The sequence below is a fragment of the Podarcis gaigeae genome (genome assembly GCF_964106915.1).
Source record: "Podarcis gaigeae genome assembly, chromosome: 12".
Lineage (NCBI taxonomy): Eukaryota > Metazoa > Chordata > Lepidosauria > Squamata > Lacertidae > Podarcis > Podarcis gaigeae.
The window spans coordinates 53,099,550-53,127,114 of record NC_139688.1 but is presented as its reverse complement, the minus strand read 5'-3'; the positions used below and the strand labels follow the sequence as shown (position 1 = coordinate 53,127,114).

General features: G+C 41.1%; 1 protein-coding gene and 1 long non-coding RNA gene across 7 annotated transcripts in view; one reads left to right on the top strand and one right to left on the bottom strand.

Annotated features, from left to right (window-relative positions):
• GOLGA4 (golgin A4) overlaps window positions 1–25,996 on the bottom strand; it is a 53,291-nt gene extending 27,295 nt beyond the window's left edge. For 2 of the 6 annotated variants that reach the window (XM_083706229.1, XM_083706230.1), the window contains exons 1-12: window positions 25,487–25,857; window positions 21,980–22,072; window positions 19,826–19,924; window positions 16,372–16,434; window positions 15,609–15,923; window positions 14,134–14,181; window positions 13,389–13,445; window positions 9,038–9,136; window positions 8,107–8,245; window positions 6,914–7,101; window positions 5,811–5,894; window positions 4,730–4,877 (exon numbers count right to left, since the gene is read on the bottom strand). In XM_083706229.1, the coding sequence (XP_083562355.1) occupies window positions 4,730–4,877; window positions 5,811–5,894; window positions 6,914–7,101; window positions 8,107–8,245; window positions 9,038–9,136; window positions 13,389–13,445; window positions 14,134–14,181; window positions 15,609–15,923; window positions 16,372–16,434; window positions 19,826–19,924; window positions 21,980–22,072; window positions 25,487–25,582 (1,429 nt within the window). In that variant the 5' untranslated portion in view covers window positions 25,583–25,857. Of the gene's footprint in view, window positions 1–4,729; window positions 4,878–5,810; window positions 5,895–6,913; window positions 7,102–8,106; window positions 8,246–9,037; window positions 9,137–10,568; window positions 11,054–11,367; window positions 13,446–14,133; window positions 14,182–15,608; window positions 15,924–16,371; window positions 16,435–19,825; window positions 19,925–21,979; window positions 22,073–25,486 lie in introns of those variants that run through there. The other 4 variants (XM_083706232.1, XM_083706231.1, XM_083706233.1 and 1 more) reach the window with 4 other exon arrangements.
• On the top strand, window positions 13,366–15,758 carry LOC310828694. Its single transcript, XR_014557061.1, has 3 exons — window positions 13,366–13,501; window positions 14,163–14,274; window positions 15,631–15,758. It is a non-coding gene; the product is annotated as an uncharacterized lncRNA (long non-coding RNA).
• Window positions 25,997–27,565: the final 1,569 nt, after the last annotated feature.

Here is a 27,565-nt window from a genome sequence, read left to right as displayed (position 1 = left end):
TCAAAGGGCTACCTTCTGAAAGGCAGAGTTCATAAATGCACAGGCCATTTTATTTATTTGTTTATTTTTAGCTTTTTGAAATGTAAAGTGGGTGAAAAAGAAACACATATTCAGGTCCACAGGCAGGAAGAACAGAAACTTTCCGGTAAAGACTAGGAATGACTACTCAAATGCAGAAACCCAGCAACATGCAGCTGTATTACCATAAATACAAACACATGACACCAGGAAGAAAGATAGGCAAGCAAGTATGAAAACACAAAGAAGCAGCACTTCACAGAAACACATTCTGTTCTCTAAAAGTAAAATTTTATGCATCTCAGGCATCCTAACATATAAGCAGAAACACAACATTACTATTTGAGGTAGCTAATTCTAATACAAGGGGCAGGTGCCAGCTGCAAATTATTGTGTATACTCATGAAGTTACGCAACAGGTGTCCATGTTCACCTTTTACTCACTCAGTGAGTCTGGTTAATGCAAAGCTATAAAACCAAATCGTAAAACAGAGGTGGGTTTTCGCCCCCCCCCCCCATTATACTAGCATAGCTTTTTCAAAGTAACCAATGTGTAAGAATATTCTGCAATTTGCACTTGACAGGAAATCTAAGCAAGAGCTGTTTGAGAGTGGAATGGGGTACTTCCCAAGTTCATTGGAGGTTTTTAAACAGAGGTTGGATGGCAATTTGTCAGTGATTATTTAGCTGTGTTTCCTGCACTGCACAAGGTTGGACAAGATGACGCTTCAGTTCCCATCCAACTCTACAATTCTGTGTTTCTATGAATCTAAGTACACAATGATAAATCACTTCCACTGAACTGATCACATTGTAGCTTTCTGGGGCAAACATGAATGCTTTTCCAGGCAAATGCTGAAGGCATTCCTAAGCATTGCCACCAAAGCAATTGAAGCTACGAGCCACAAACAATAGATGAGATGGTAAGCCAGAGTTCTTGACTGTGCTCCTTCAGACTGCAGGTGAGGACAGCAGAGATTTTTTTAAAAATAAAATAAAATAAAATGTACTTTTAATTTAACTGCACTTGGTCCTTACTGCAATCAATGAAAAGGGTTAGTCACAACCCAGTCCCAATCGTTCAACAGGAAATAGTCCTTATTAGTCCTTATTGAAATTGCTACAAAAAGTTAAGTACAACTAACTCTCTAGACTAGATCCAACCCACTGACTTCAGTAGGGAAAAAATCTCACTGCCCCTCTCTCCACAGAAGAAAGCTGTGCAGTGGAAAGCCATGCTTATCAACTAATCTGCTGTTTGTGAAAACTGTCATCACTTTTTTAAAGCAGTTCGTGATATGGAAGAGGAGCGAAAGGAAGGGTTGAGCTTCACCTGAGCTAGCAAGCTTACATTCATATTCTCAAAAATGCATTTTGTGGGTTTCCACAAAATGGTCTCTCTATGAAATAATGAGCTATAGAAGAATGTTATCTTTTACTGGTCCAACTCTGTTTTAAAGCAAGTTATCAAGCTGTTGAACGCAAGTTGAGCACACAGGTTCTCCATCAGTTATAGGGGATTTAAGATAAAGTAGAAATTATCTGTTTTTATACATGAAAGCCTAGCTTCTCACCTTGCACTAACAAATAAAGATTCAGAGAAGGTGCAATTGACTTTTGCCAGACAAAGAGATAGCTCATGGCTCAGAGTCTTTCAGGGGAAAATATCACATTTATTTGACTACTCTGTGGGATTCCATGGGATAAAAGAAACATTACCAGGCTGCAGAATGTTGGCAACTGAATTGATGTTGCGCCAAAAAAGATGAAGGCAGCCATATACAAGAGTGTGTTGCATCATTATGAGCCACAGAGTGGTATTCTGTGAGATCAACAGCATATCCTTTTTCTCTAATGGAACTGGTGAAGGAAAATGATGAGCACAATTTGCAATTAATTTTAAAACACTCTTCATTTTTTTTAAAAAAGTGAAGTGCCAGCCATAAGCCAACTCCTTGCTTTTGCTCTGATGAAATACCTAGGTGTGGTTCAAAAGCTTGCAACAAATTTTCATAAACAACTAGAGTTGGTGCAATAAAAGCTATCTTTACCTCTTTCTTTTAAGTCTTTCATGCCATATTAACTGATGTCTTCAACTTATGGCACTATCTATTGGTGAAAGCAGGAGAAAGCAGCATGGAACCAAATTATGCAGACTAAGAAATACTCATTTAGTCTGTTTCAACAAGTATGCAAGAAATGGAAGTGCAGAACTGTAACAAAAAAAATCATCTAGTCAAAACAACATTCTCTTACATTTAGGCAACCTGCACCAATAATGAATAAGCACCTGAATATATATAAGAGTTTCTTGTCTATGAATGAAATAGCTTTTACGCAAAGAAGGAAAACAATTACAAGGATTTATTTGAAATGGTTGTTTTACATGGCCAAACACTGGCGAACCCTCACAATGTTTTGTGCAGAATATTTAATACTGGTATAATGCTAAAGTTTGAATTATGAGAAATTAATGTACAAGTTATTATAACATAACCGATTTCCAAAAGCTGTAAAACAACACCAAATATTCCAAGGCATTAAGAGATTTAACTACCATACATTGAACTGAAGGCACTCACTTTAGGTATTGCCTGAGAAGCACAGAATTTACTTTCTAAAGCCCTCTGCAAGCAGCAGTTGAGTGATATAAGTAAGAGATCCCTTACCCCAATCCTGTTCATACAAGGCTTGGGAAAGGCACCATGATTCACTTATTGGCATGTGTGGATGCACAAAAATAAGATGCTTAGTGAGATTTTAACACAATACTTTCATTATTACAGAATGAAAAGCTGCAGTAATAATCTGACATATGAACTGAACTGTTATGGTTTTATTTCATTTAGTTTCAAAGTTTAGCATTCCAAGCATATTTTATTATATATATTTATTACAAGAATTGTTGCAATGACTTGCCCATCACATTTGAACACTGGTAACGCAATCCTACCTGCTGACTCACAAAAATCAAAACAAGTAGGACTTTGGCTTAAAGCGGTATCTTTGTGTCTCTCAACAACTTAGATATACAAGCATATCGAATGTTACCTATCCTTAATATTAAATAGATGCAATAACTCTGTAAACTATTCTCTAACATTTTATATAAAAAATTTTTTGTAAAAGATAACATTTTGCATTCCATTCTGTTTATCTGCCATTTCCCCCACAATTAACTATTTCTGTTAAACAAGCGAAAACACGCACAGACATTTCCCCTTACTTTCTAGGAGGAAAAAAGTGAGTGTTATGGTGCAAAAAATACGGTACTTTGTAAACCTGAGTCGAAAATCATGGCTTGAAGTAGTTGCAATCCATGGTGATAAAAATATGATTTGGAATTACCCAGGGGTGGCCAACAGGTAGATCATGATCTACCGGTAGATCACTGGTAGATCACTGGCTCCCCCCACAGAAACTCAACAACTTTGGCTCCCCTAGGAAAAGCTCAACAACTTTGAGCTGAACCCCCCAAAACAGGGGTAGATCACTGCCAGATTTTAATTCAGAAAGTAGATCGCAGCCTCTTGGGAGTTGGCCACCCCTGGTTACCTATAGCTTTAGTGCACATATAATGCATAACCATGGTTAATACAGGGAAGAGAAGGGAAGAGGTAAAGTGCTCTGGATGGAGAAGGCTAGAAAGTACATTCATAAGGCTGCTTCCAATATGAAAAACATGGCTTGCAGATAGTTTGCACCAGGTCTCAAAAGACAGATCCTCCCGTTGTCCCCACATTTAGTGTCTAAAGGTAAAGGTAAAGGGACCCCTGACCATTAGGTCCAGTCGTGACCGACTCTGGGGTTGCGGAAGTCATCTCGCTTTATTGGCTGAGGGAGCCGGCATTTGTCCGCAGACAGCTTCCGGGTCATGTGGCCAGCATGACTAGGCCGCTTCTGGCGAACCAGAGCAGCGCACGGAAACGCCGTTTACCTTCCCGCCAGAGCGGTACCTATTTATCTACTTGCACTTTGACGTGCTTTCGAAATGCTAGGTTGGCAGGAGCTGGGACCAAGCAACGGGAGCTCACCCCGTCGTGGGGATTCAAACCGCGACCTTCTGATCGGCAAGTGCTAGGCTCTGTGGTTTAACCCACAGCGCCACCCGCGTCCCATTCAGTGTCTACATCAGGTCAGGCTAACTAGCAGGAATGGAGTGTCTCTTTTTCATAGCATGTGACTTCATGCTCAAGCTATTGGTATGACTACTACTGAATGCCAAGAGTTTTAGCTGCTGCGTGGAACTTAGAAGGTGGCTCCTCATCACAGGACTTGCTGTCAAACTTACTGATCTAACTCCTTCAACTTGTAAGGCACTGCAGAAGCACATTATTCAAAATGAGTTGGCTTAAATCTATGTGGACCATCCTAGCCAGCTCTGATTCCATGATAGGGTTGAGCATTTCCCCCCTAACATGTTTATGTTATAAATGAGGAATGTTGGAACTGTTTTGTCTGCCAACTTATTGCCTCTTTCATTTCTGTACAAGCAATTAAGGAAGGAGTAGAGCAAGGATGGCTGCAGGCTTCCACCAAGTTCCACAAGGCACCATCACTACCATTAGTCAAACAGTGTTGTTAATTTTTTTGGGCCAGGGAAATGGGACAGTTAGTGTTAGTGTTGCGACAGTTAGTGACAAAGTGCAAACAAATGATGCCAAAGAAATGTTTCCTGCTTCGATAAGGAACAATCACCACAACTTCTTACCAGCTTTTTCAGACTTTTCCTTCTGTTCTTTTAACTCTTCACCTTGCATAACCACCTGCTTGACGCGAGTACGCAACTGGGCAATTTCTTCCTCCTTCATTTCCAATGTTTCATGCATTTGCCGTTTGGTTTCTGCTATTACCATGCCCTATAAAATGGGTAATTACAGATAAGGAGGGTGCTGTGTGGAAACATACATACACACACTCATAAACAAGACACAGATAGGTAGCCGTGTTGGTCTGCCATAGTAAAAAAAAAATCCTTCCAATAGCACCTTAAAGACCAACTAAGTTAGTTCTTGGTATGAGCTTTCGTGTGCATGCACACTTCTTCAGATACACTAAAACAGAAGTTACCAGACCCTTCTATATAGTGAGAAGGTGGGGAGGGGTATTACTCAGAAGAGTGGTGGGAATGGGTGATTGGCAGATATAGTTATTATAAACAAGACATAGTTATTGTTATGCAACTTCCCCACCTCTTTGTTGCATTAGAAGAAAGTGCAGAAGCATTGTGAGGAAGAAAACACTACCGAGTACTGGACAAATATATAGCAACTATAACCAAGAGGATGGAAAGAGGATCTGGAGATGACTGGTGGAACTTTAAAAAAACCCAACCCTCAGACTCTGATTATGTGCACGCAGAGCCCCATATCTATGACAAGTCAAAGACCATGAAGAAGAGCAAACAGCAGGCTTAGATATGGACTTTGCTCCTCCCAGCAGAAGAGAAGAGATGCAATTTGTTCTGGAGGTTTCCTGTTGGAACAGTGTTGGAGGTGACAGCTGCAGGGGAGAAGGGAACTGGCAAAAGTTACCTCCCCTTCCTTCCAAGAAAAGGATTCTGCCCCTGGATCTAAAGCCTTCTGTGGATGGAAGGAGTTGCTCTGGTCACAGAAGAAAAAGTCTGCATCCAATTCTCTCTCTCTCTCTCTCTGCGTCGCTCTCTCATATATCCTCATTTTAGCAGTTATTTTCAAGACAGTCGGCAAAATAAATTCCATGCAATTTTTATGCCTGAATTAGCACTGTTCGTACAATACTTTAGGAATTTAAAAATAATCTATATTGCTTACTTTATCTTGCTCTAGCTGTTCTATCAAGTTCTTGGCGTCACGTAACTGAGTGATCAGCTTGGTCTTCTCAGCCATATGAAGATCCTAGGAGACAGGTTAAAATATAAGCAGTCTACCTATCTTGCAAGAACTCTCTTCCCCTCACCCACCAAAGCTTCACATTTGAGTACAGGGGACGACCATTTTGCATGTGACTGCTGATGCACACACCACTTTCAGCCCGGGAAGGGGATGAAACGGCGCAGGCTTACATGTACCCTGCCAACGCATGCAATGACCTGGAGAGCAACCCCCATGGAAACAAGGAGTAGCCTGTATTTCTTACTTGAATATATACTATCATTCAGCTCCCCACTGGAGAACATCAACACACACAACTCTGGGAATCCTCTGCATTAAGATACCTTTTCGCTCCTTATAAATGCTGGTTATATAGGGAGGAGGCTGAAAATACTTGTTTCCTTGTTGACATTATACTGATATCAGACATTACAGACTTTGAGGGTACAAGCTTTACTTAAAACATTTTTACCATGATCTTTGCCCAAAAAGGCTCCTAGAGTTTCTTAAGGAATAATGCGGAGGCTAGTATAAAACTCACTTAAAATTTTAATTTTCAGGCATACACTAGATTAAAAATAAAATAAAATAAAATAAAATAAAGAGTAAAATACGTCCAGTTCTTCCTATTGTTAACAAGGACTACAGCCTTGCTCCCAATTGTGCATGAAATATCTCACTCTGCTGAAAATTTAAAGGACCATGTTTCCACTTCCGGAATAAAAACATCACTGCATGCTTATACGAAAATAAAAAAACCCAACAAACCTACTTTGAAGTCTAATTAAGTTAGGTTCATAAACACACACAATTAGAAATGTGCAATTTAAGATATGCAGTTCTGGAAGGTTCTGACATATAGTCTACATCTTTTATTATTATTCCATTTAATAGAATTGAAACCATGTCTTGCCCTTACCTTGGGCATTCAGGAATTTTACAATATGTTTCAGGATGTGACATCTAGCATCTTTTGCTTTATCAGTTAAGCAAAGAAAATTTTGACTTTGTGTGAATTGATACACAAAGTCATTTTTCAGTACCTTTATTTTCTCTAGTTCCTGAAGTCTCTCATCCAGTTGTTCCTGAAGTGCCTCTTTTTCATTGGTTAGCTGTACCGAGCGCTCTTTATATGAGCGGATTGTTTCTTTACATCGGTGGAGCAAGTTCTCTTGACGTTTCACTCGCTGAGTAAGAGCTTCTAGTGTTTTAGCAGAATCCCCATCACCACCTACATCAAACAGAAAATTATGTTTGGGCAATATAATTGCCTGGACAAAAAATGCTTGAATACTATGACTGAAGAAAGGTGTGAGAGTTTATATCCAAAATAGCACTAGTCATTGGTTCCGTTACTGCAATAATTTCCGCTTGCACAACCGAACTCCTCCCTCTCCTTCACCCATATTTTCCCTAAATCTTGTCTGAAGGTTCTTCCTAACCTCTGGAGCAGATTTGGGGTTGCCGGAATACATAAAACAACCTTGCCTTCGATAGGAGAAATTTTAAAAAGAACAAAAGGGGGGGGGGGAGAAGCCAGCAAAGCAAACCCCTGTCATGTAACTGAAAGGGAATATGCGGAGCTCTGATAAGCACATCTTACCTCAGCAACATCTTGTCCCTCCTCCCAGAGAGAAAGGGGTGCATGCAGGAGGAAAAGGAATTTTTGTTGTACAAGCATAAATTCTAATGGAACAAGGCACTGGATACTGGCCAATGTGAACTAAATAAATGAAGAATACTATTGTAGTGCTCTCATAGTAACATCGTCTGGAAGTACTTAAAACCCCCTGCATGTTCAGTAAGAGATCTTAACATCAATATTTTATCAACAATCTAAAATGCAGCTGTAAAGCCCTACCAACACCGAACTGGAAATCTGTACAGTCATACCTTGGGATAAATATGCTTTAGGTTGAGCATTTTCGGGTTGTGCTCTGCGGCGACCCGGAAGTAACAGAATGTGTTATTCCGGGTTTTGCCACTTGCGCAGACGCTCAAAATGACATCATGCGCATGTGCAGAAGCGGCGAAACGCAACCCGCACAAGCACAGATGCGTGTTATGTTCGCTTCAGGATGAGAACTGGGCTCTGGAACGGATCCCGTTCGCATCCAGAGGTACCACTGTATTAGGAAACATAGTTATTCAGTAGAACTTGATGAGATGAAAGCACAAGATTGTTAGTATCTTATTTTCAAGCTATTTACACTCTTTTTCTACTACACCAACCTACCAGGACTCTCTGGTTGCACAGCATTCTCTGTGTTTAAATCTTTTGTTGGACTCTGAACTTCTGGTTGAGTCTGAACATTTGGATCAGGTAACTCAATACTTATTTGGCCATTTTGCAATCGTTGTTTCAGTAACGATACCTGCAAAAACAACAAAGTAATATAATTGGTTATTCAGCTACTGTCTGACATTTCTTAACATATAATTAAAATGTTTACTTGGCTGCTGACAGGTGAACTACAGCATAATGTCAGACTTCTGAAAAGCTGCTGGCCCATTGCAGGCATATTGGTGAGACAGAAGCAGACAGAGGAGGAAGATAAGGTCAGATGGGAGGGGCCCCCAGATGAGACACAGAGGAACAACTCTAAGAGGAGTGACAGGAGGTAGCACTGCGTGCAGGAGGTATCTGATTAGAGGTGTGATGTCACAGGGATGGAACACTCCTCTGTCAACCTGCTTGGTTCCTCCTCTGGATCCAGTTCTTCACCCCTTCCCCTGGATCAGGCACTTATTGGGGTCCCGAATTTCACCTCTCCCATCCTGCTAGGACTCTCCTAGTGACATCTAGCTCCAACTCCTCCCCAAGATCCCCTACATTAGGTCTGCACAATGCTTATGACAGTAAGATTCTGACATGTTTAAAATCTGGACAATTACATTCCCAACTATGCATTTGTCCAGGTAGTGTAAATTTTGGTCCAAAATGCAGACCAAGCAGAAGTTTTCTCCATCCTCAATTTTTCCTCTCTCCTGAACCCATCAACAAAACAATTGGGAAACTGACTTCGAAAGAATGAACAGATAATTTAGACAGAATGAAAGATTATGCTATCTCTTGGCAAAGCTAGTACACTCAGTGTGTAAGAAAAGACAAATAACTGTTCTTCCAGGGTACTTTGGAAGCATCTCTCTTGATCAAACATAGATACCTGAGTCTGCAGGACACTGATGAGTTGATCCTTTTCTTCTAAAGATGCATCGAACTCTTCCTGAAGATGTTTTTTGGCCTGTTGATCCATCTGGAGTTCCTTAAATAGAACATACATTTTGCAAATATTTCTAATTGATAATAATAAAACCGCTTAATCAGGGGGTTATCCCTACATTGCAAGAAGGGTTCTCAAGCACACCATTCAGACAGGGTGCCCCACAGGGCTCCAGCTTGTCCCCCATTATATTCAATATCTATATGCAACTGCTGTGTGTTGAAATCAGATTTGGAGTGAATTGTCACCAATACACAGATAACACCTAAGTCTCTGTTTGTTCTACTTTGTTCTACCTGGGAGAGGCAGGTGAAGTACTAAACCCCTGCTTGGAGATAGTGATGGGCTGGATGTTGGCTGAAGAACTGAAAATGAATTCTGCAAAAGCAGAGGTCTGATGTGTTCTAAGGTCTCAAGTCCAAGAAGTTGCCTTTTCTGGACAGGGTTGCACTCCCCTGGAACGATTAGATCTATAGCTTGGGGGCATTCCTGGATCTAGCATTGCCATTGGAGGTTCAGGTGATCTCAGTAGCTAGAAGTGCTTCTTCCAGCTATGTCTAGTTTGCCAGCTATGGCTCCTTTTGGACAGAGATCTTGCACATACTCCATGCTCTGATAACTTCAAGACTGGTTTACTGCTTCTACCTGGGGCTGCCCTTGAAGATGACACGGAAAGTTCAGCTGATCTAAAATATACAACAGCCAGATTACTGGCTGAGGTTCAATTTAGAACTCATATAAAGCAGCTTCACTGGTTGCCTGTTTCCAGGCCCAATTCAAGGTGTTCACATTAGTGTTTCAAGGCCTAAACAACTCAGTCCCTTAAGTATGGTTGAAGGTCTGGTAAGAAATTGAAATGATGATGTTAGTTGACAACCAATGCCAGAATGACTTTACTATCAACAACTGGTTTTCATTTCGCTATGTTTTTTGTGAATGACCACTGTTCATATTGTAATCATCACTGCAAATTTCTGCATTTATTTCCTTTTGACGTCACTGTTTACAATCCTCTCCCCGATAATGTATATAGGTAATGATTTTCTTGTGACAAATTCATGACTGCAGCTAGTAAGATTTTTGCTACTCAAACAGTGGAGAAATGTGAAACAGCTCATACTAATTCCTAATGAAGTTCATAGAGCAACAGGGTTGCCAACTTATGAAGCACCCTTTTAACTCACATTTTAACAGCCCCATGCCACCAACATAGCGAGCCGATGGTAAACACACAAGAGCTAAAAAAAACTAACAAAAACACATGGCTAGGCCAATTTTTTCTGTGGCCAGTTGACAAGACTGTAGAGAAATCTTTTTCAGCATTCTGAAATTGTGATGAACAGAATAGCTAGAAGGTCTAGTTTCTTGCTGTTTCCTCATAAAATGTGAGTGTTTATAGAATGAAATGCTTTGGAGTCTATGCTTAAAAACCATGTTATGATATTAAGTCACTATTTGCAAAATATACACATACCTGAATTAAGACTCCACATGGCAAAAAAGAGGGCCAATTTCTTGTAATCCAAGAAGGAGGATTAAAAGGCATAAATACTGCTGCACAGAACAGCTATACATGCCTCCACAAGGATTGCTGAACAGAATTGGGGAAGGCCTTGGCAATATCTGAAGACATCTTGTATTTGCCAAGTCATCTCCTAAAATCATTTGTCTTATCGTTGATCTAAACACATCAGCCACCTAAAATTACCCCAGACCAGATTGGTTAACATGTGCACACTTCATGACCTTAGGAGTTCACTGATGCTATGGCAACCTAGTTGAACATAACCAGGCAGAACCCAGTGACATCACTGTGACAGTTTGCATGCAGAATGTGTCATACTAGTTTCAACAGCAGATTATATCCTGAAGTCAACCAATAGCTAGGAATATTGACAACTGCTGTGGTATTCTTTTCTTTGTAGTGACTAATGTCACTGTCCCACTTTAAACACATTGCTCATTACAGTGGTGCCTCGCAAGACGAAAATAATCCGTTCCGCGAGTCTCTTCGTCTAGCGGTTTTTTCGTCTTGCGAAGCAACCCTATTAGCGGCTTAGCGCTATTAGCGGTTTAGCGGCTTAGCGGCTAAAAGGCTATTAGCGGCTTAGAAAAAGGGGGAGAAAGCGAAAAAAATCGCAAGACTCGCAAGACGTTTTCATCTTGCGAAGCAAGCCCATAGGGAAATTCGTCTTGCGAAGCGCATCAAAAAACGGAAAACCCTTTCGTCTAGCGGGTTTTTCGTCTTGCGAGGCATTCGTCTTGCGGGGCACCACTGTATTTTGATTTCTAAATATCCTTAACTATAAATATCTACATTTATTATAGTTATGTCAAATGATGCTGCAGCTTCACTGGAACAGAGCAAAGTGTTCAGGGAATAGAGAGTCCTCTGCTGTTTTGAGTAAGTGTTCATTTGCTCCCTCAAACAAACAGAAAACCCCAGCTCATTGCAATGTTGCCTGATAAAATCAAATAACCAATGTTCATGGACCTTTATTATCTATCTTAGGTATCTATTGTCCATTACACACTCATGAATAGCGTAAAGTGACACTAACAATTTTGCAAACACTTTGGAATATGAATTAGCAAAGCTAGCATCAACTTTACTACTTTTATTTCACATTTATTAAGCAGTAACAGAACGCATCATTCTTTAAGGAATGGTTCTTCAGTTGGTAGAAAGCACAATAGAAAGTGGATTTATTTACATGCATTTGCAAGATGCAATGCTGCAAATCCTGCAGCACTCACAAGTAATAAAGGTAAAGGGACCCCTGACCGTTAGGTCCAGTCGCGAACGACTCTGGGGTTGCGGCGCTCATCTTGCTTTACTGGCCAAGGGAGCCAGCATACAGCTTCCAGTTGATGTGGCCAGCATGACTAAGCCACTTCTGGCGAACCAGAGCAGTGCACAGAAATGCCGTTTACCTTCCCGCCGGAGCGGTACCTATTTATCTACTTGCACTTTGACGTGCTTTCAAAATACTAGGTTGGCAGGAACAGGGACCGAGCAACGGGAGCTCACCCCATCGCGGGGATTCGAACCGCCCACCTTCCGATCAGCAAGCCCTAGGCTCTGTGGTTCGTCACAATAAAATGATGTGCTAGAACACTTTAACTTTATTAAGCAGTTGCAAACAAATGTTCATACAGTAGAACAGATTGGCAACTTAATATACATAACAGAAAAATGAATAGAAATAGGGAAGCAACTCAAAGATTTCTGGCTTTGCAGTATTTGTAGAGTCTGAGGATTGTCTCTCAGCTGACGCTAAGTCTTCCATCCACAAAGAAGAGGAAGAGTTTTTCAGCTCTTGCCCCTTCCCTAGTACACCTCTAGGAAACTGCTTCCCTACTCATTCTGCTGACTGAAAACTTACTGTCAAAATCAGCGACACCACTGGAGATAACTCTAACACTGCAAAGCAGGGGTGGCTAACCTGTGGCCCTTTGGTTGTTGTGGGACTATAACTCCCATCATCCCTGATAACTGGCCATAAAACCAGTATTGGTAGTGGGGAGTAATTAAGGTAATGGTTCTTTAAATGAACATTAATTGTGAAAATGGCAAGACGTACAATCTAGGGAATACATCTGAAGTAACAAGGAAAACATATTTCAAGTTCCCTTTCCTTATGGCCATCTGTCTCCTGGCAATTAATTTGGGAGATCATGTTACAATTTCCCCCTCAAAATGCATAATACTCCAACTAGACTTGGCTAAACAATTGTATATATGACCTCAAATAGAACAGCACTAAACAGTTTTTATATTGCGATACTACCTTTGAAAGCAGTAACTAGATTATTTGCACCTAAAAAAAAAAAGCTTATTTGAAGCCAGGCCTGCACTGTTAGATCTACGTATTACTTACCTTATGAAAAATTGATTGTTTTCATATTGATCTTATTCAGTGAATGGCCATGGTTTCACTATTTTACACATGTTTTCTAGACCAATATCATCAATATTTGATTTGATTTGCTTTTACAAAGTATATATATTAGTTAATATAATATACCAATATTAGTTATTGTTTTGATTGCCTCAATAATTATTATTCTACTGTGTGTGCTAAATTATTCAGAAAATGTCCATTCACTGAGAATTACTGGTAAGATATTAGAAAAGATATTTGCTTTTCGTAAAATCTTCATAAGACCTATGCTGACTATGGGAATACTCTTTATTACTGCGCTTTATTACTGTCACATAGCTAATCATGTAAACTCAATTCTCAGATTTTTTTGTTGTAAGATTACATGCACAACTGGAATTAAGTATTACCTCCCGCAGTTCACCAATTCTGCGAAGTGCTTTATCCTGACTCTGGCTCAATATTCCCTAAAAACAAACAGAGAAAGATGATTTTTGAAATATTGAATACATAAAAGCTACATGTGAGTAACAATTTCTGCTTTGCATTGCCACTACAAATCAAGCTCCAGTTCAAAAGCTATATTTCCCCTAAAATACAAATCTGAAATGTCTAGACATAAATTAAGAACGAAACAGTTTGTACTTCCTTAAACTTAAGGAATTAATTTCCTTATCCCTCCAACATTTCCCTCCTTGGCAATCCTTGCTCCAGTTTAATTTTGTGCTATCTCCTTTAATTCCTGAAGACTGCAAGCTCTGCAAAATATTGTTCCTATTAACAATGTTCCTAAAACAGACAAGCACATTATTGCAATTCTAATTCCCACTTGTCTTTGTCATCACTGTTCTGCCTCTCGTCAGGAGGTTTTTGTGATGGCCATGATCAGTGGCAAACTAATTTTAGGCCAGAAATAACAGCCTTTAGGGGTGCAGGGAATCTAGTTTTCAGGTAGGCTTACTGGAGCTTGACTGAAGGAGACTCCAGGGAAACGGTCCCGTCAGGGGAAAGGAACACTTCTGTGGATTATAACCATATTTAAAGACTCTCTGTTGCATACTGGACACAATTTAAAGTTACACCCTTAAAAGTTTCACCTGGCAAAGAAAAGGCTATAAAAAATGTTCAGGTAATATCCTAAGTCTTTTTTCTTACCTGCAGCTTTTTCTTTTCTCTTTGCACAGCTTGATAGGCAGTGACCAGCTGAAAAGCGTAAAACACAGCTGATAATGAAGAAGTATCTGAAGAAGCGTCTATACAAATTGTTTACTGTGAAACCCAATGTGCTTTCGCCAGGTCATTGAGCTTTATTGTTTCTCACCCCCTATGAAAATGTTCACCACCACATTTTGAATTTACTACACTATAATACAGTGGTACCTCGGGTTAAGTACTTGATTCGTTCCGGAGGTCAGTTCTTAACCTGAAACTGTTCTTAACCTGAGGCACCACTTTAGCTAATGGGGCCTCCCGCTGCTGCCGCGCCGCCGGAGCACAATTTCTGTTCTCATCCTGAAGCAAAGTTCTTAACCCGAGGTACTATTTCTGGGTTAGTGGAGTCTGTAACCTGAAGCGTATGTAACCCGAGGTACCACTGTATACATCAAAGCACACTTTAGCCTTAGCTATTGCAGCACAGATATGTGTGTTCCAATTCATGTTATTTTTAAATACAATTCCCAGATAATTGAAATACTTAACTTCTTGTATTAAATATCCTTTGATTGTCCAATTTTTAAGGGTTCCCTCTCTTTGTAAATTGCACAATTTTTGTCTTATCATAGTTAATTTTGAGGTTATTAATAGAGCAAAAGTTTGAGAAACTCTTAGATAATATTTTTAAACCCAAAGAGGAAAGTGAGATAATTACCGCATTATCTGCATAAAGTAATAAAAAAACTGGGATATCGTTTAAATAAGGGATATTAGTGGTTACATTCTGAAGAAATAATGGGAGGTCAGATAAAAAGAGATCAAATAGGGTAGGGGCCAAGATACAGCCTTGCCTAACTCCTCAGTTATTCAGAATTGGACCTGCAAGTCTACCATCTTTTGAGACTTTAACATATATTTGGTTACTGGAGTGTAAACTTCATCAAAGCACACCCTAAACCTGCTTCAGAGGGTTGAGGGACAGGGAGGGCAAAGGAGGCTGCAGGGTGGGGGGACACCCTAAATTTCTGTTAACAGATGCTTGTTTCACCTTCAGTTAGTTCTTCCCACATTAGTTTTTCACATGGCTCACTCAATAACTCAAGTACAGTGGTGCCTCGCAAGACGAAAAGAATCCGTTCTGCGAGTCTCTTCGTCTTGTGGTTTTTTTCGTCTTGCGAAGCAAGCCCATTAGCGGCTTAGCGGATTAGCGGCTTAGCGGATCAGAAGTTAAGCGGCTTAGCGGATCAGCTGTTAAGCAGCTTAGTGGATCAGCTGATAAGCGGCTTAGCGGCTTGGGAAAAAGGGGGGGGGATGAAAAAAACCCCGCAGGAACTCGCAAGACATTTTCGTCTTGCGAAGCAAGCCCATAGGAAATTTGTTTTGCGAAGCACCTCCAAAACGGAAAACCCTTTCGTCTAGCGGGTTTTCCGTCTTGCGAGGCACTCGTCTTGCAGGGCACCACTGTATGTTCCTACCTCTGAGTATTTTCCTCTGTAGCTGCCTAAACTTCGTTCCATCCTGCGCAACCGTTGCAGCAGCTGTTCCTTGGGGAGGCTGTCTACATTTCCGGGCAATTCTTCTGCTTCACTTTCCACATCAGATGGTGGATCAAACGTGGGACCAGGAGAATCAAAGTCCAGTTTGTTCAGTGAATCTCTTGAAGAAGTCCGTACTAAAGACTCTTTAGAAGAGGATCGGAACAAAGTTTCCTTTAAGGGGCTTCGAAACAATGATTCCATCGAAGGAACTCGAATCTGAATCTTCTGTGCAAAAGACTGGACATCACTAGGCTGTGAATACACAAGACATTGCCTGAGTTTCTAGACCACATTTTCTTAACACACACCAAACAAAACATACTGGCACACATGTAAAGTGTTACACTGCCAGTATAAATTTACCGGTACTTCCAAAAATAAATACTTTTCTTTGACGCTTATGAAGTACAAGTACTCCATCAGTGTATGAATAAATTTTGATTTATTTATTTATCTAACAAACAGATCATTTCCAGAAGTGGTAAAATATAGCTTATATTGAATTGGGCAAGTTTGATGAGACAGTAAAATATAAGAAGCATAAAAATAATGTATTTCCTAAGACACTCTGAAGCTCAAGCCTCAAGCTATTTGGCCGCCTCTGCTTTAGTACCAAGACATTACAGACACAAACGAGAAGTTAGTCAATAGCTACAAAATAAAATAAAATAAAATAAAATATATATTGTATGCTACATACCTGTGGGGAAGATGGTTCACTTTCATTATTATTAGTGCTGGGTGTTGCTTGCTTAGATACATTCTAAAAGTTGAAAAAATAAATATTTCAAGAAAAAAATTAGAACACAGTGTCCTAAGTAGCAATTTTGCAGTATATAAATAATATACATGGCAATCTGCTTTTTTTTATTTTAGTAAATTAGTACTTTTACTTTGCAACTGCTTATTAAGATGCATTCATGCAAACTGAAACAAGCATATTAACCAGAAAGTCTCCCGTAATACAGAAGTATAAAGCAATTGTGCTTACATGAATTAGCCCAACAATGAAAAAGTATAGAGAATTTATCATAAGATGTGTTCCTTATGAAGAATCTCCAAAGCTAATTGACAAGCACAGGTCTGGTCCTGATTCTGAGGTCTCCTGAATGACCAGCAAAATCCCTACACGAAAACATTCTACTTCATACAATTTTGGATTATTATCATTCCCTATACAAGTCTTCAGAGATGGCAGGGCAGAACTAAATAGGGGGAAATAAAGTTTGCTGATAACAACAGCAGTCTTATATACACAAAAATCCCATTAAAATAACTATGAAGATTAGTACTTACACCTTTTGAATGTTGTAATTTCAACCATTTCTTTGGAAAATGCACTTTTAGGGTGAAAAGATATTTCAAAATAAAGCTATTAATGTGATTGCTCTCAAATCCAAACTTATTTTACAGAGATTGTTACAAATTGCACAACAATCTTCAGATATAAAAATGTTTACTTACTATAATGAATATTTAGCATAAACTATGCAATGTTTTTAGTACTTCCTATACTGTACTACATTTTGCTTAACATACTAGCCAAGATCCAAAAAACTATTTTAGGTATGTCCAATGGCTTTTGGAATTTTTTTCTTTTATTTGACATCCATCTATCTCACAATTTGCTCTGCAAAGCCTCCTCGGGTTCAACAGTGTTTGATACAAGGCATGGAGGCTGCTATTTACAGAGCACCAGTCCAATGCCCTCTTCTGCTTTAAACTTACTAAGCCCACACATTTAAAAATATTATATTGTCAGCAAAATAAAACAAAGAGAAATATATTGAAAATCAGAAGCATATTCAGTTTAATATCAAGTGCATTTTAGACCTCTCAGGTCCTTCATCAGAAGTGCAGTCCTTGGTTATACTGTCTCTACTGTCCTTTTATTACTAAATATTAAACTTTTTCTCCTACTTTTTTGCTTCTTGCCCCACCCCATTTGTCTTTTTCCAGACAAACTACAAGCTGTAGCCAGGGTTTGTTCTTTTATCTGACTGAGGAAAACAGTAGACCTGGGTTTGGATGTGATGCTAAGCCAAACCATGGCTTAACTTTGCGTAGCACAGCAGTAGGAGGACCACAGGAGGAATATAAATACTCACATGCTCACACAATCATGCTCAGCCATGGTCTGGCTTAGTGTTAAGTGTGAACTAGCCAATGGGAGCAATCCAGTAGGTTGGTCTCCTATCCGAGACTAACAAAAATGAAAGACAGCTATTATCACTAAGATCTGAGAGAAGGATCTGCCTGGAACCACAACACTAAGATCAGAAATAAGCCTATGCCTGCTCTTCATAAAGGATTAACCCAGATTTTAGCACTGTTAAGACTATAACAGATAAGCTTGTGGTGCTACCTTTTATTATCGGAGATGCAAATTTTGTCTCCAGTCAAAGCTCCTGCTTGCTCCCACAGCTTGGATTTTGGATCACCGGATGTCACATAACATCAGGTAATTGACAGATGGGCAGCCTCTTCCTTCTGTCAATGTGGTCAGCTGAGGGTGAGCTGGTTCTGGATTCGGCCAGCCAGCTGAATCATCTTTCTTGTACCTGCCTTATCGTGGTGTGTTCTCAAAAAGTGCCAGGGGGATTCTATTATTCAACACTAATTCAAAACTTACCCAGAACATAAAGCAATGAGCAACTCACTGAGGTGTAATCAATGCTACCCCCTTGCTTTAGGACTTTTGTGCATAAACAACGGCATTCTCATACTGAATCAGTCTGCCCTAAACCAGCTTACTAGTAGATTTGCAAAGGCGACAACAGAGGGGAAGTAAGTGCCACTCCAAACAAGTAGCTCATCTCATCACCAACCACTGCTGGACCCATGTGATTACTTAAAGGTACTTCTCACATACAAATTGTAACTCAATTGAACTGGAAATTAAAATAAGGCCATAATCCTAAACATGCTTACTTAAACAACTCTGTCAAATATAATGGGACTTACATCAGAGAAAATCTATTTAGGTTGGGATACTTATGTAATTTAAGAAATCTAAATATGTGGAACAAAGCTCACAGTCACACCCCGTCTGCATGAACTTTGCTTCCTCTGTGGCCCAGCCAATACTTGTTTCCAGTGCCATCCAGGCTGCATAGTTAATTTAGTCCCAGATAGATGCAAGAACTTTAATACAAAAAGGAGCTTACAGATTTCATAGTATCAATGGATGTCCCTGGGAGAACGTAATACAGAGTCTACTTACAATTATAAACATTTTTTTAAAAAATTAAACTGTCTGCTGCAGGTGAAACTAGCTCAACAATGAAAAGGAAAAGCAACTTATGGAAAGCATTTATCCTCTATTATATATACTTCATTCCAACAGAATGCAAATACTGTGGATGATATGTCCAAATGCTATCATAGTGCGTTCTTTTAAGCAATTTGAAGTTAAGTTATAAGAAGGCAAGCTGGCCTGAAATACCAAACCTAATTTTGGCCTCATCTGCTTGTTCTAATTGTATGGGGCACCAACTGAAGATGGTGACATAAGGATCGCGGTGGAATGATTAATTTCCAAGGGAAGTTTCTATTCTCAGTCACCCATCATTTCTAACAGGGTCAAAAAAGAAAATGGAACAAATTAGCAAAAGGAACCCTTTGTACATCAGGGAGCAACAATTCCATTTCTCATGTTCTTACTCTTCATCCTCCTGCTTGTCCTCATTCTGTAACTTCTCTCTGAGCAAGTGCAAAACATTATTCTTCACAGAACTAGAACTAGAAAATAATTGTTCCTCAATACTCTCAAGGATACCAGGCAAAAAATTTTTTTTTTAAGATCAGGTCTGTTACTATAAAGAAAAAGGAGATGGCAAAGCTTTTTTAAAAATTAAAAGAACCACACACTAAAATTATCACCCATACTACAAAGGTATTTTGTGATTAATGCCTGAAAGCAAAGCAATGTTAATTTATATGTTAAATTAAGCCGATGTTATCATATAACTTGGTTTGCTTAACTCTTGATTAAGCAAAAATATGCCCTGAATTTTAGTGCAGGGTTAGCAATACGGCACTCAGTATGCTTTAGTGAGACTATAAACCAAAAGAAGCGCTGGTTTTCCCCTATAATATCTTCTTGTCCAAGTCAGGGTGTCACTATGAGGGACAGAACAGGGGCAGGGACTCACCACACTTTCACTCTGTGGCTTATGTCGTTTGGTGGGATCCAAAGCAAAGACAGTATACTCAGAAAGAAAAGCAGGCTCTGATATCATCCCAGCTAGCAGCTGTGTCATTCATTGCAAAAAGCAAGGAAATGAAAAATAAAACATGGTAATAAGGTAAAGGGAAGGAACACAAAAGCATGTTGCAGTTTGAATTCAGAAATGTTTGTGCATAATGCTTACAAAAACTGCAAAAGTATGTATCACTAGCATCAAGGAAAGTTATTAAGTAGGACACACTGAAAGTGGAACAGAGCACTCAAACCAAACCAGCCAAGATGTATGCATGTATACAGACATGAGAGAATAAACAACAGAAACTGATAAGCCTTATTTTAGAAATTTTTAAAATGATAATAATTGTGTATTGTCAAGTATCATCTGCATATTTAAACATCATCTACATATATGTCCATGGTCACAATATTTACAAGTCAATACTTAATGGGGAAAGAGCTTTGGATTAGAGACTACCACAGCAATAGTCTAAATTATGATTCCAAGAATTCACTAATTATCATCCTTGTTTTAGGAATGTATGACGAGCGAAGATCTAATTTTTAACATGCACTACCCAATGTATTTTATTCCACTCCAAATTATTTAAATGAATGATGATAGCAGTATAAGCATATACATATCAACAGCAGAGAAAAGAGGGAATGCCTCACAATAAATTATAATCGCAGGATTTTTCCTTTACTTCTCTAAACTAGTAAAGTAAGTTGTAAACAAACCTTTCAACTATAATATACACAATAACTCAGGAATTATTTTAAAAGTGCATGACAATCGTATAAGTCTGTAAACTAGCTTTGAACAACCTAGTGCACTCCAGATGTGAACTACAACTCGTGCCAGCCTCAGACAGCACATCTGTTTGGGGCAGGTGGTAGCGCAAGGCACCCGAAGACCAGCAGGTTGGCAAAGGCTATTCTAAACTACTGTGGCTATAAGCATTAACGCTGAATGCACTAACAGATTATGTGTGATCATGCTGAATACTAAATTCAGGCTGACCCCTGCTCTGTGCATTATTCGCCAAAAGAAATAATATGTCAAGAAGAATAGTGGGTTGCAGAAAAGATGGCAATGCGTCATATGCCAAATTAATACAGGCTTAACTAAAGTCTGCTTGCCAACTTAATCTGATGGTATCAGACTGCTAGTCACAAAACTGATAAACTGACTCTACTCTGACTAGCAAAAGCTGTCCTTTGCTCTATTCCCTAATAATTATTCAAAATCAAGTGTATGAAAGTAAGGTTTGGCAACTTGACTGTCACTCTACAAATGAACAGGAATAAAGGCAGGATAAACAGCAGCCCATGTAAGAAATGAGGATTCTTCCTCTCAAACGTACACACACTGATCAATCCTGAATCTCCCCTATTCTGTTGCATCCTCCCCTCCAGTGGAGGACTGTAAAGAAAAGAGAATTGGGTAAAAATTGATTTGCTCCCTTGTTTCAACACCCTGCTCTGTCCCTCTTCTCTAACTCCTCTAAATGTGAAAACACGACTAAGAAAATGTGCAACAGCAAGTGGATTGCACACTTGCACACTCCATTCTTTGCCAGCTTCCATCCTGGCCCTAAGAAACAGTGTTAATGGAAAATGACTTTCTCTCCTCTTCACAAGAAATTATTTGTTCAATGGTAAGTAATAAAAAGCCCATGACAGAATTAGTTAATTTCCTTCAGAGTGGTGTGCAATACAGACAGAAATGATAAATATGTACTTGGAATAGTCATCCCCTTGAACAAACTAAGGGTACAAAATTAAACAGAAAACAAGCCCCAGATTGCTTTAGGAGTCATTGTACTTCAACCCCTTAACAGTGCAATCCTATTCTCAAGTTTGGGTGCTCATCATCTTGCATTATGTCTCTTCTTCATTCCAGCAGCACATGGGGGTTGACTAGATGACCCTTGAGGTCCCTTCCAACTCTACAATCCTACTATTCTATGATTTGTGTGATACACTTACCCTTTGACGAATATATTTTTAACATGCAATTTTCTGAATGTTTCATAGATTTTTGCTGTACTGTTTCAACTTTTCTCGTGGTTGATTCTTTTGGGGTGCACCCTTTTTCAGGCAACAGGTTTCCACCTACCTCTCTGTTGGGTGTTAAAGTGCCTTCATCATTTTGCTCTTCAAGTGAAGATGTTCTACTCCTGGAAGTTGATGGTGAAGATGCAGAGGATCCCTGCAAAAGAAGTAACAGAAATGAAGAACTGCTAGTCCCTACACACAAGCAATCTGACCATATGCAGTGTTACATGCACCCATTAGCTGGGCTACCTGCCACCAAGTTGCAATAACAAGGATTTCAAGATTGTAGGCCATAACCCTGAAACTGGAAAAAAATAATGCCAAACAGACCAAAACTAACTGTTCAGCAATTTCATTCAAGAGCAACACAGCAAGTAACAATCTAGATGGATGGGCTGGTCACCATCCATCCTGTCAAATATTGCCTATGTACCCGCCTATGCTTTAAATTTTCTTTGGAAGCCTTTCTTCAGATGCCCATGGCTTCGGAGGCAAAGTGAATGGCAATCAGGGACAGGGCCTTCTTGGATTCTGCTTCTGGAATTCTCTCCCCATGATGTAATTTTAGCACCAAGAAAAATACTTTCTCTTTTCTAAAACCTTTCAAAAATCAGTTAATGCTATTTTAATCTGCCATCATTACCTCCTGCAGCTACACTGTTTTATTCTATATTGTTCTGCTCGTGTTTTTTCTTTTTATTCAGTCACCACAAGAGAACTGCTAAAACATGGGGCAGAAATTTACTAAAGAAACACAACATGAAGCAGAATAAAGTGGTTATGCGTTATGCTAGTAGAACTGACTGTACCAATTCAGACAGCAAGTGGTGATCACATTTTAAATACAACCCTACATGAAAAAACTCCCTACAAATCAGTACAGTAGCAAAAAAGGCCAACACAAATCTCTTCCCGATGAGCTAATCTTCAAGATTGTGGATGAGATTAATCTTTAAGATATGGACATGCATTCAAAAAAAGTATTCTCCACCAGAAACTGACGCAATTTTGTAATCCAGTCTCCCATCTCAGCACTTTAAACACCTCATTATTCTGCATATATAGACCATGTAGTATGCTGCTTAATGTTGCAATGAAAGTTCAATGAACACAAAAACCTAATTAGTACAAATTTGCTCATAACACTCTGTACCAAGTTTAGATGTACAGTACAAGAAAGCCCCACCAACTACAACTCACCAGTGTTCAAATTACAGAAGGAGAGATTTCCTCACCTTTTGGATACAACCTCTTAACTACTTGAAGGGGGGTTGTGATTTGATGAGAATTCAGGGGTGTCGGGAGCTGAAGCTTGTAGAGTTCAGAGTCCTCTCCCTCCCTCCAACCCCTCACAATAAAGTGATAACTGAGAATTATAGATCACTTGGGGGAAATGCTCATGTAACCATCCAATACCAACAGCCCCTTGAGTTCATCATTCAGTTTATCTTATTCTGCAATTCTATAGAGAAAAGGTGACATAATGGAAGACGGTACACTATAAGCACACCCATATTTACTCTTTTATGCCTTTGAACTTAATCATGTGAAACATGTCAATCTGCTCCACAAAATCAGTTACAGTTCTGCATATCCTGCTCCACCTTTGCCAAATTCCCAGCAGGGATTGCAGCAACCGGCTCCGCCTCTTTCAAGCACTCACTGCTCCTGCCCCCAGAGATTATATCAAAAGACATCCTCCGCAATTGTCTATGTAAAAAGAAATCTCTGTGCATTGGATGTTCTGTCTCTGAAGGGCTTGGGGCTGGAACGAACTCTTTGTACAGCAAAGAGCTAACAGAATGAAATATAGTGCTACAAGCAGGCTCTGATTTTTAAAATGAAAAAAAAAAGAAGAAGGTGCAGACAGTGGATGTGTTGCATTTGGTCTTTTAAGGCAGTGTTTCCCAACCTTGGGTCTCCAGCTGCTGTTGGACTACAATTCCCATCATCCCTGACCATTGGTCTTGCTAGCAAGGGATGATGCGAGTTGTAGTCCAAAAACAGCTGGAGACCCAAGGTTGGGAAACACTGTTTTAAGGCACAATTATAATTGTAACCAACAGGGCTTTATATACAGTTGAGGGAATTGGGTATGTTTAGCCAGGTGAAGAGAAGATTGACAGGAGACTGAATAACCATCCTCAACTATCTAAAGGGCTGTCACACAGAGGATGGAGAAAGCTTGTCTTCTCCTGCACTAGAAGCTAGGACCCGAACCAATGATGTCAAGTTAGAAGAAGGGAAATTCCAACTCAACATCAGGAAGAACTTTCTGACAGTAAGAGCTGTTTGACAGTGGAACAGACTCCCACCAGAGGTGGTAGACTCTCCTTCCTTGGAGGTTTTTAAGCAGCAGTTGGATGGCCAACTATTATGTATGATCTAGTCGAGACTCCTGCATTGCAGGGGGCTAGACTAGATGACCCTTGGGGTCCCTTCCAACTTTACAATTCTATGATTCTCCCCCCCCCCCTCTCTCTCTCTCTCACACACACACACAGACGTATGTCTATACAGATGTTATATGTATATGAATTTGTATATGTATATGTAGGTCTCTCTGTGTGTGCATATTTGTGTGTGTGTATATACATACACACACAAAAATACGCACAGAGAGAGAGAAAGAAAGACAGACCCCTTACTACCTGTTAAGTCCAGGCTAGAATCCTAAGTAGTATATTCAGGTCCCTCCTGTACCTGGGGGGACAGGGGGATGGACCCCAACTAAATCCAACTAAAACCGCTGGGATTGCTCAACCGATAGAGCATGAGGCTTTTAATCTCAGGGCCGTGGGTTCGAGCCCCCCCATCGGGCATGAAGATCCTTGCATTGCAGGGGGCTGGACTAAATGACCCTCAGGTCCTTTCCAACGGTTCTAAATCCTTCCACCACCACCATGCCGATGTCAGGGATGTTATCAGCTTGGGGTCACAGAGGCTGCTGTCCTGTATATGCCGCACCTGCGTGGAAGGAAGTACGGCCGCCCGCACCCAGTAAGGCGAGCGAGGTGGGCGCAGGATCAGGCCGCAGCGGTGAGAGACAGCCCTCCTCCTCACGCACACAAGCATACAAATGCTCATGTAACCATCCAACACCATCAGTTTATCTTATTCTGCAATTCTTATTTATTTATTTATTTAAAGCCAGACAGGGGTCTCGAACTGCCGTTAAGCAATTGGTGAATCTACAAAGTAACCGCTAGGCTAAGCTGGCCCCCTATTCTGCAATTCCATAGAGGAAAATGTGACATAATGGAAGAGAGTAAATCACTATAAGCCCACCCATATTTACTCTTTTATGTCTTTGAACTTAACCATGTGAAGAGCTAGACGTGTCAATCTGCTCCACAAAATCAGTCGCAGTTCTGCATATCCTGCTCCAAACAAACAAACAAACAAACAAGTCGCGCCCCCCCCCCTCAAAGGCAGCGGAGGTCGGGAGGGGGCGGGGAGCGCGCTCCCGCTTGACGTCAGGGCAACGCAGCGGCGGGGGGGGGGGGAGAGAGAGAGACCCTCGCAGGGCATGAAGAGGAGCCACGCAATGCCACCGCGGCCGCCTCACCTGGGCCAGGCCGGAGCCTCGGCCGCCGGGACCCCGCGTCGCCGCCGCCGGCGCCAGCTGCTCCTCGCTGATCTTCTGCTTCAGCTTCTTGAACATGGCAGCGCGGGAAGAGGAGCTCTCGGCCGGGCTGAGGCGAAAGGCGAGGGCGCTCGGCCTCTTCCAGGGCCCAGGTGGAGTCAGGCCGGTAACGTCTTTCCCCCTCAGGTTTACCTCACGGCCGACGCTCCTCTCCCCTCCCCCCTGCTCAAGGCGGCGTGAGGTGGCGGAGGAGGAGGGGCGTAATGGCCGCTGACGCCGCTTACGTCGACCCTGCTGCCCACCCCCGCCCCTTCGCTGGGCTCGCTCCGGCGGCAGGTGAGTAAGCAGGGCCAGCACGCATGCGCGGCCGACGTGGTTCCGAAAGCGTAATGGGGAGGGGGAGTGGTGGAAAGGGATGGAGTGGCTACGGCGAAGGGCGAGGCCCAAATTTCCTCCGGACGACGTGACAGTTCGATTCGCCTCGGCCGCCGAAAGGTTTGGCAGCTCGGAAGTGTAATTGCGGCAGGTGGAATGGGGCCTGATCCGGACTTTCCCTTACGCCCGCTTTCTTTCGCCTGATGCATGGGGAGGGATGCTCAGCGCCTGCCATATTGCAGGACAACAGTGGCACATGGCTAGGGAAGAGAATGGAGTTTCATACGGAATGCATTTGGTGTGGGGTGTTTGGGAGACCGGCAGCCAAACCTAACAGACGCGTATTCTTGCTGCCTAACATGAGAAAGGGGCTAAGTCCACGTGTAGGGAAGTTGTTAATGTTTGGTGCTTTCCTGTGTTTGATGCTGGAAGCCGCCCAGAGTGGCAGGGGCAACAGTCAGATGGGCGGCATAAAAATAAATACTTACTATTATTATTATTATCATCAATCTTTATTACGGTCCAGAGACCCAACAAATCGTTGTTGTTATTATTATTATTCTCAGACCATAAACAATGCAATTGGTAGAGAGGGATCTAAGGTAAAGGTAAAGGGACTGCTGACCATTAGGTCCAGTCGCAGACAACTCTGGGGTTGTGGTCTCATCTTGCTTTACTGGCCAAGGGAGCCGGCGGCGTACAGCTTCTGGGTCATGTGGCCAGCAGGACTAAGCCGCTTCTGGTGAACCACAGCAGCGCACGGAAACGCTGTTTACCTTCCCACCTATTTATCTACGGTGGTACCTCTGGTTGCGAACGGGATCCATTCTGGAGCCCCGTTCGCAACATGAGCGGAACGCAACCAGCCCGTGCGTGGGTGGCGATTTGCCGCTTCCGCGCATGCACATGACGTCATTTTGAGTATCTGCGCGAGCGGCGAAACCCGGAAGCAACCCATTCTGTTACTTCTGGGTTGTTGCGGGACACAACCTGAAAAGGTTTAACCTGAAGCAAACGCAACAAGACCGTACTTGGACTTTGATGTGCTTTCGAAGTGCTAGGTGGGCAGGAGCTGGGACCGAACAACAGGAGCTCACCCTGTCACGGGGATTGGCAACCTTCTGATCGGCAAGCCCTAGGTTTAAACCACAGCACCAACCACATCCCTAGAGAGGCATCTGCGTGATGCCATTTCCTCAAAGGAGCATATTTTACTTCCCCTTCCTCTCAGTGTTCAAAATTCCAGACGCTCCAAGTGTCTCTATTTTCCAGGGACGCCCCTGATTTATAGAAGCCATCCGGGTTTCTGTCACACTTTTTCTTATGATGTCCCTATTTTCATTGGAGAAATGTTGGAAGGTATGGAGTTATCTGACTCCCGAGCCGTCTGAAGGCAATCCTGTATAGGGAAGGTTTTGTAATGTTTAATTATGTTATTGTATATGTTGGAAGCTGCCCAGAGTGGCTGGGTCAACCCAGTAATATGTCAAAACAAAAAAAAATTCCTTCCAGTAGCACCTTAAAGACCAACTAAGTTAGTTCTTGGTATGAGCTTTCGTGTGCATGCACACTTCTTCAGATACACAGTGTGCATGCACACGAAAGCTCATACCAAGAACTAACTTAGTTGGTCTTTAAGGTGCTACTGGAAGGAATTTTTTTTGTTTTGACTATGGCAGACCAACA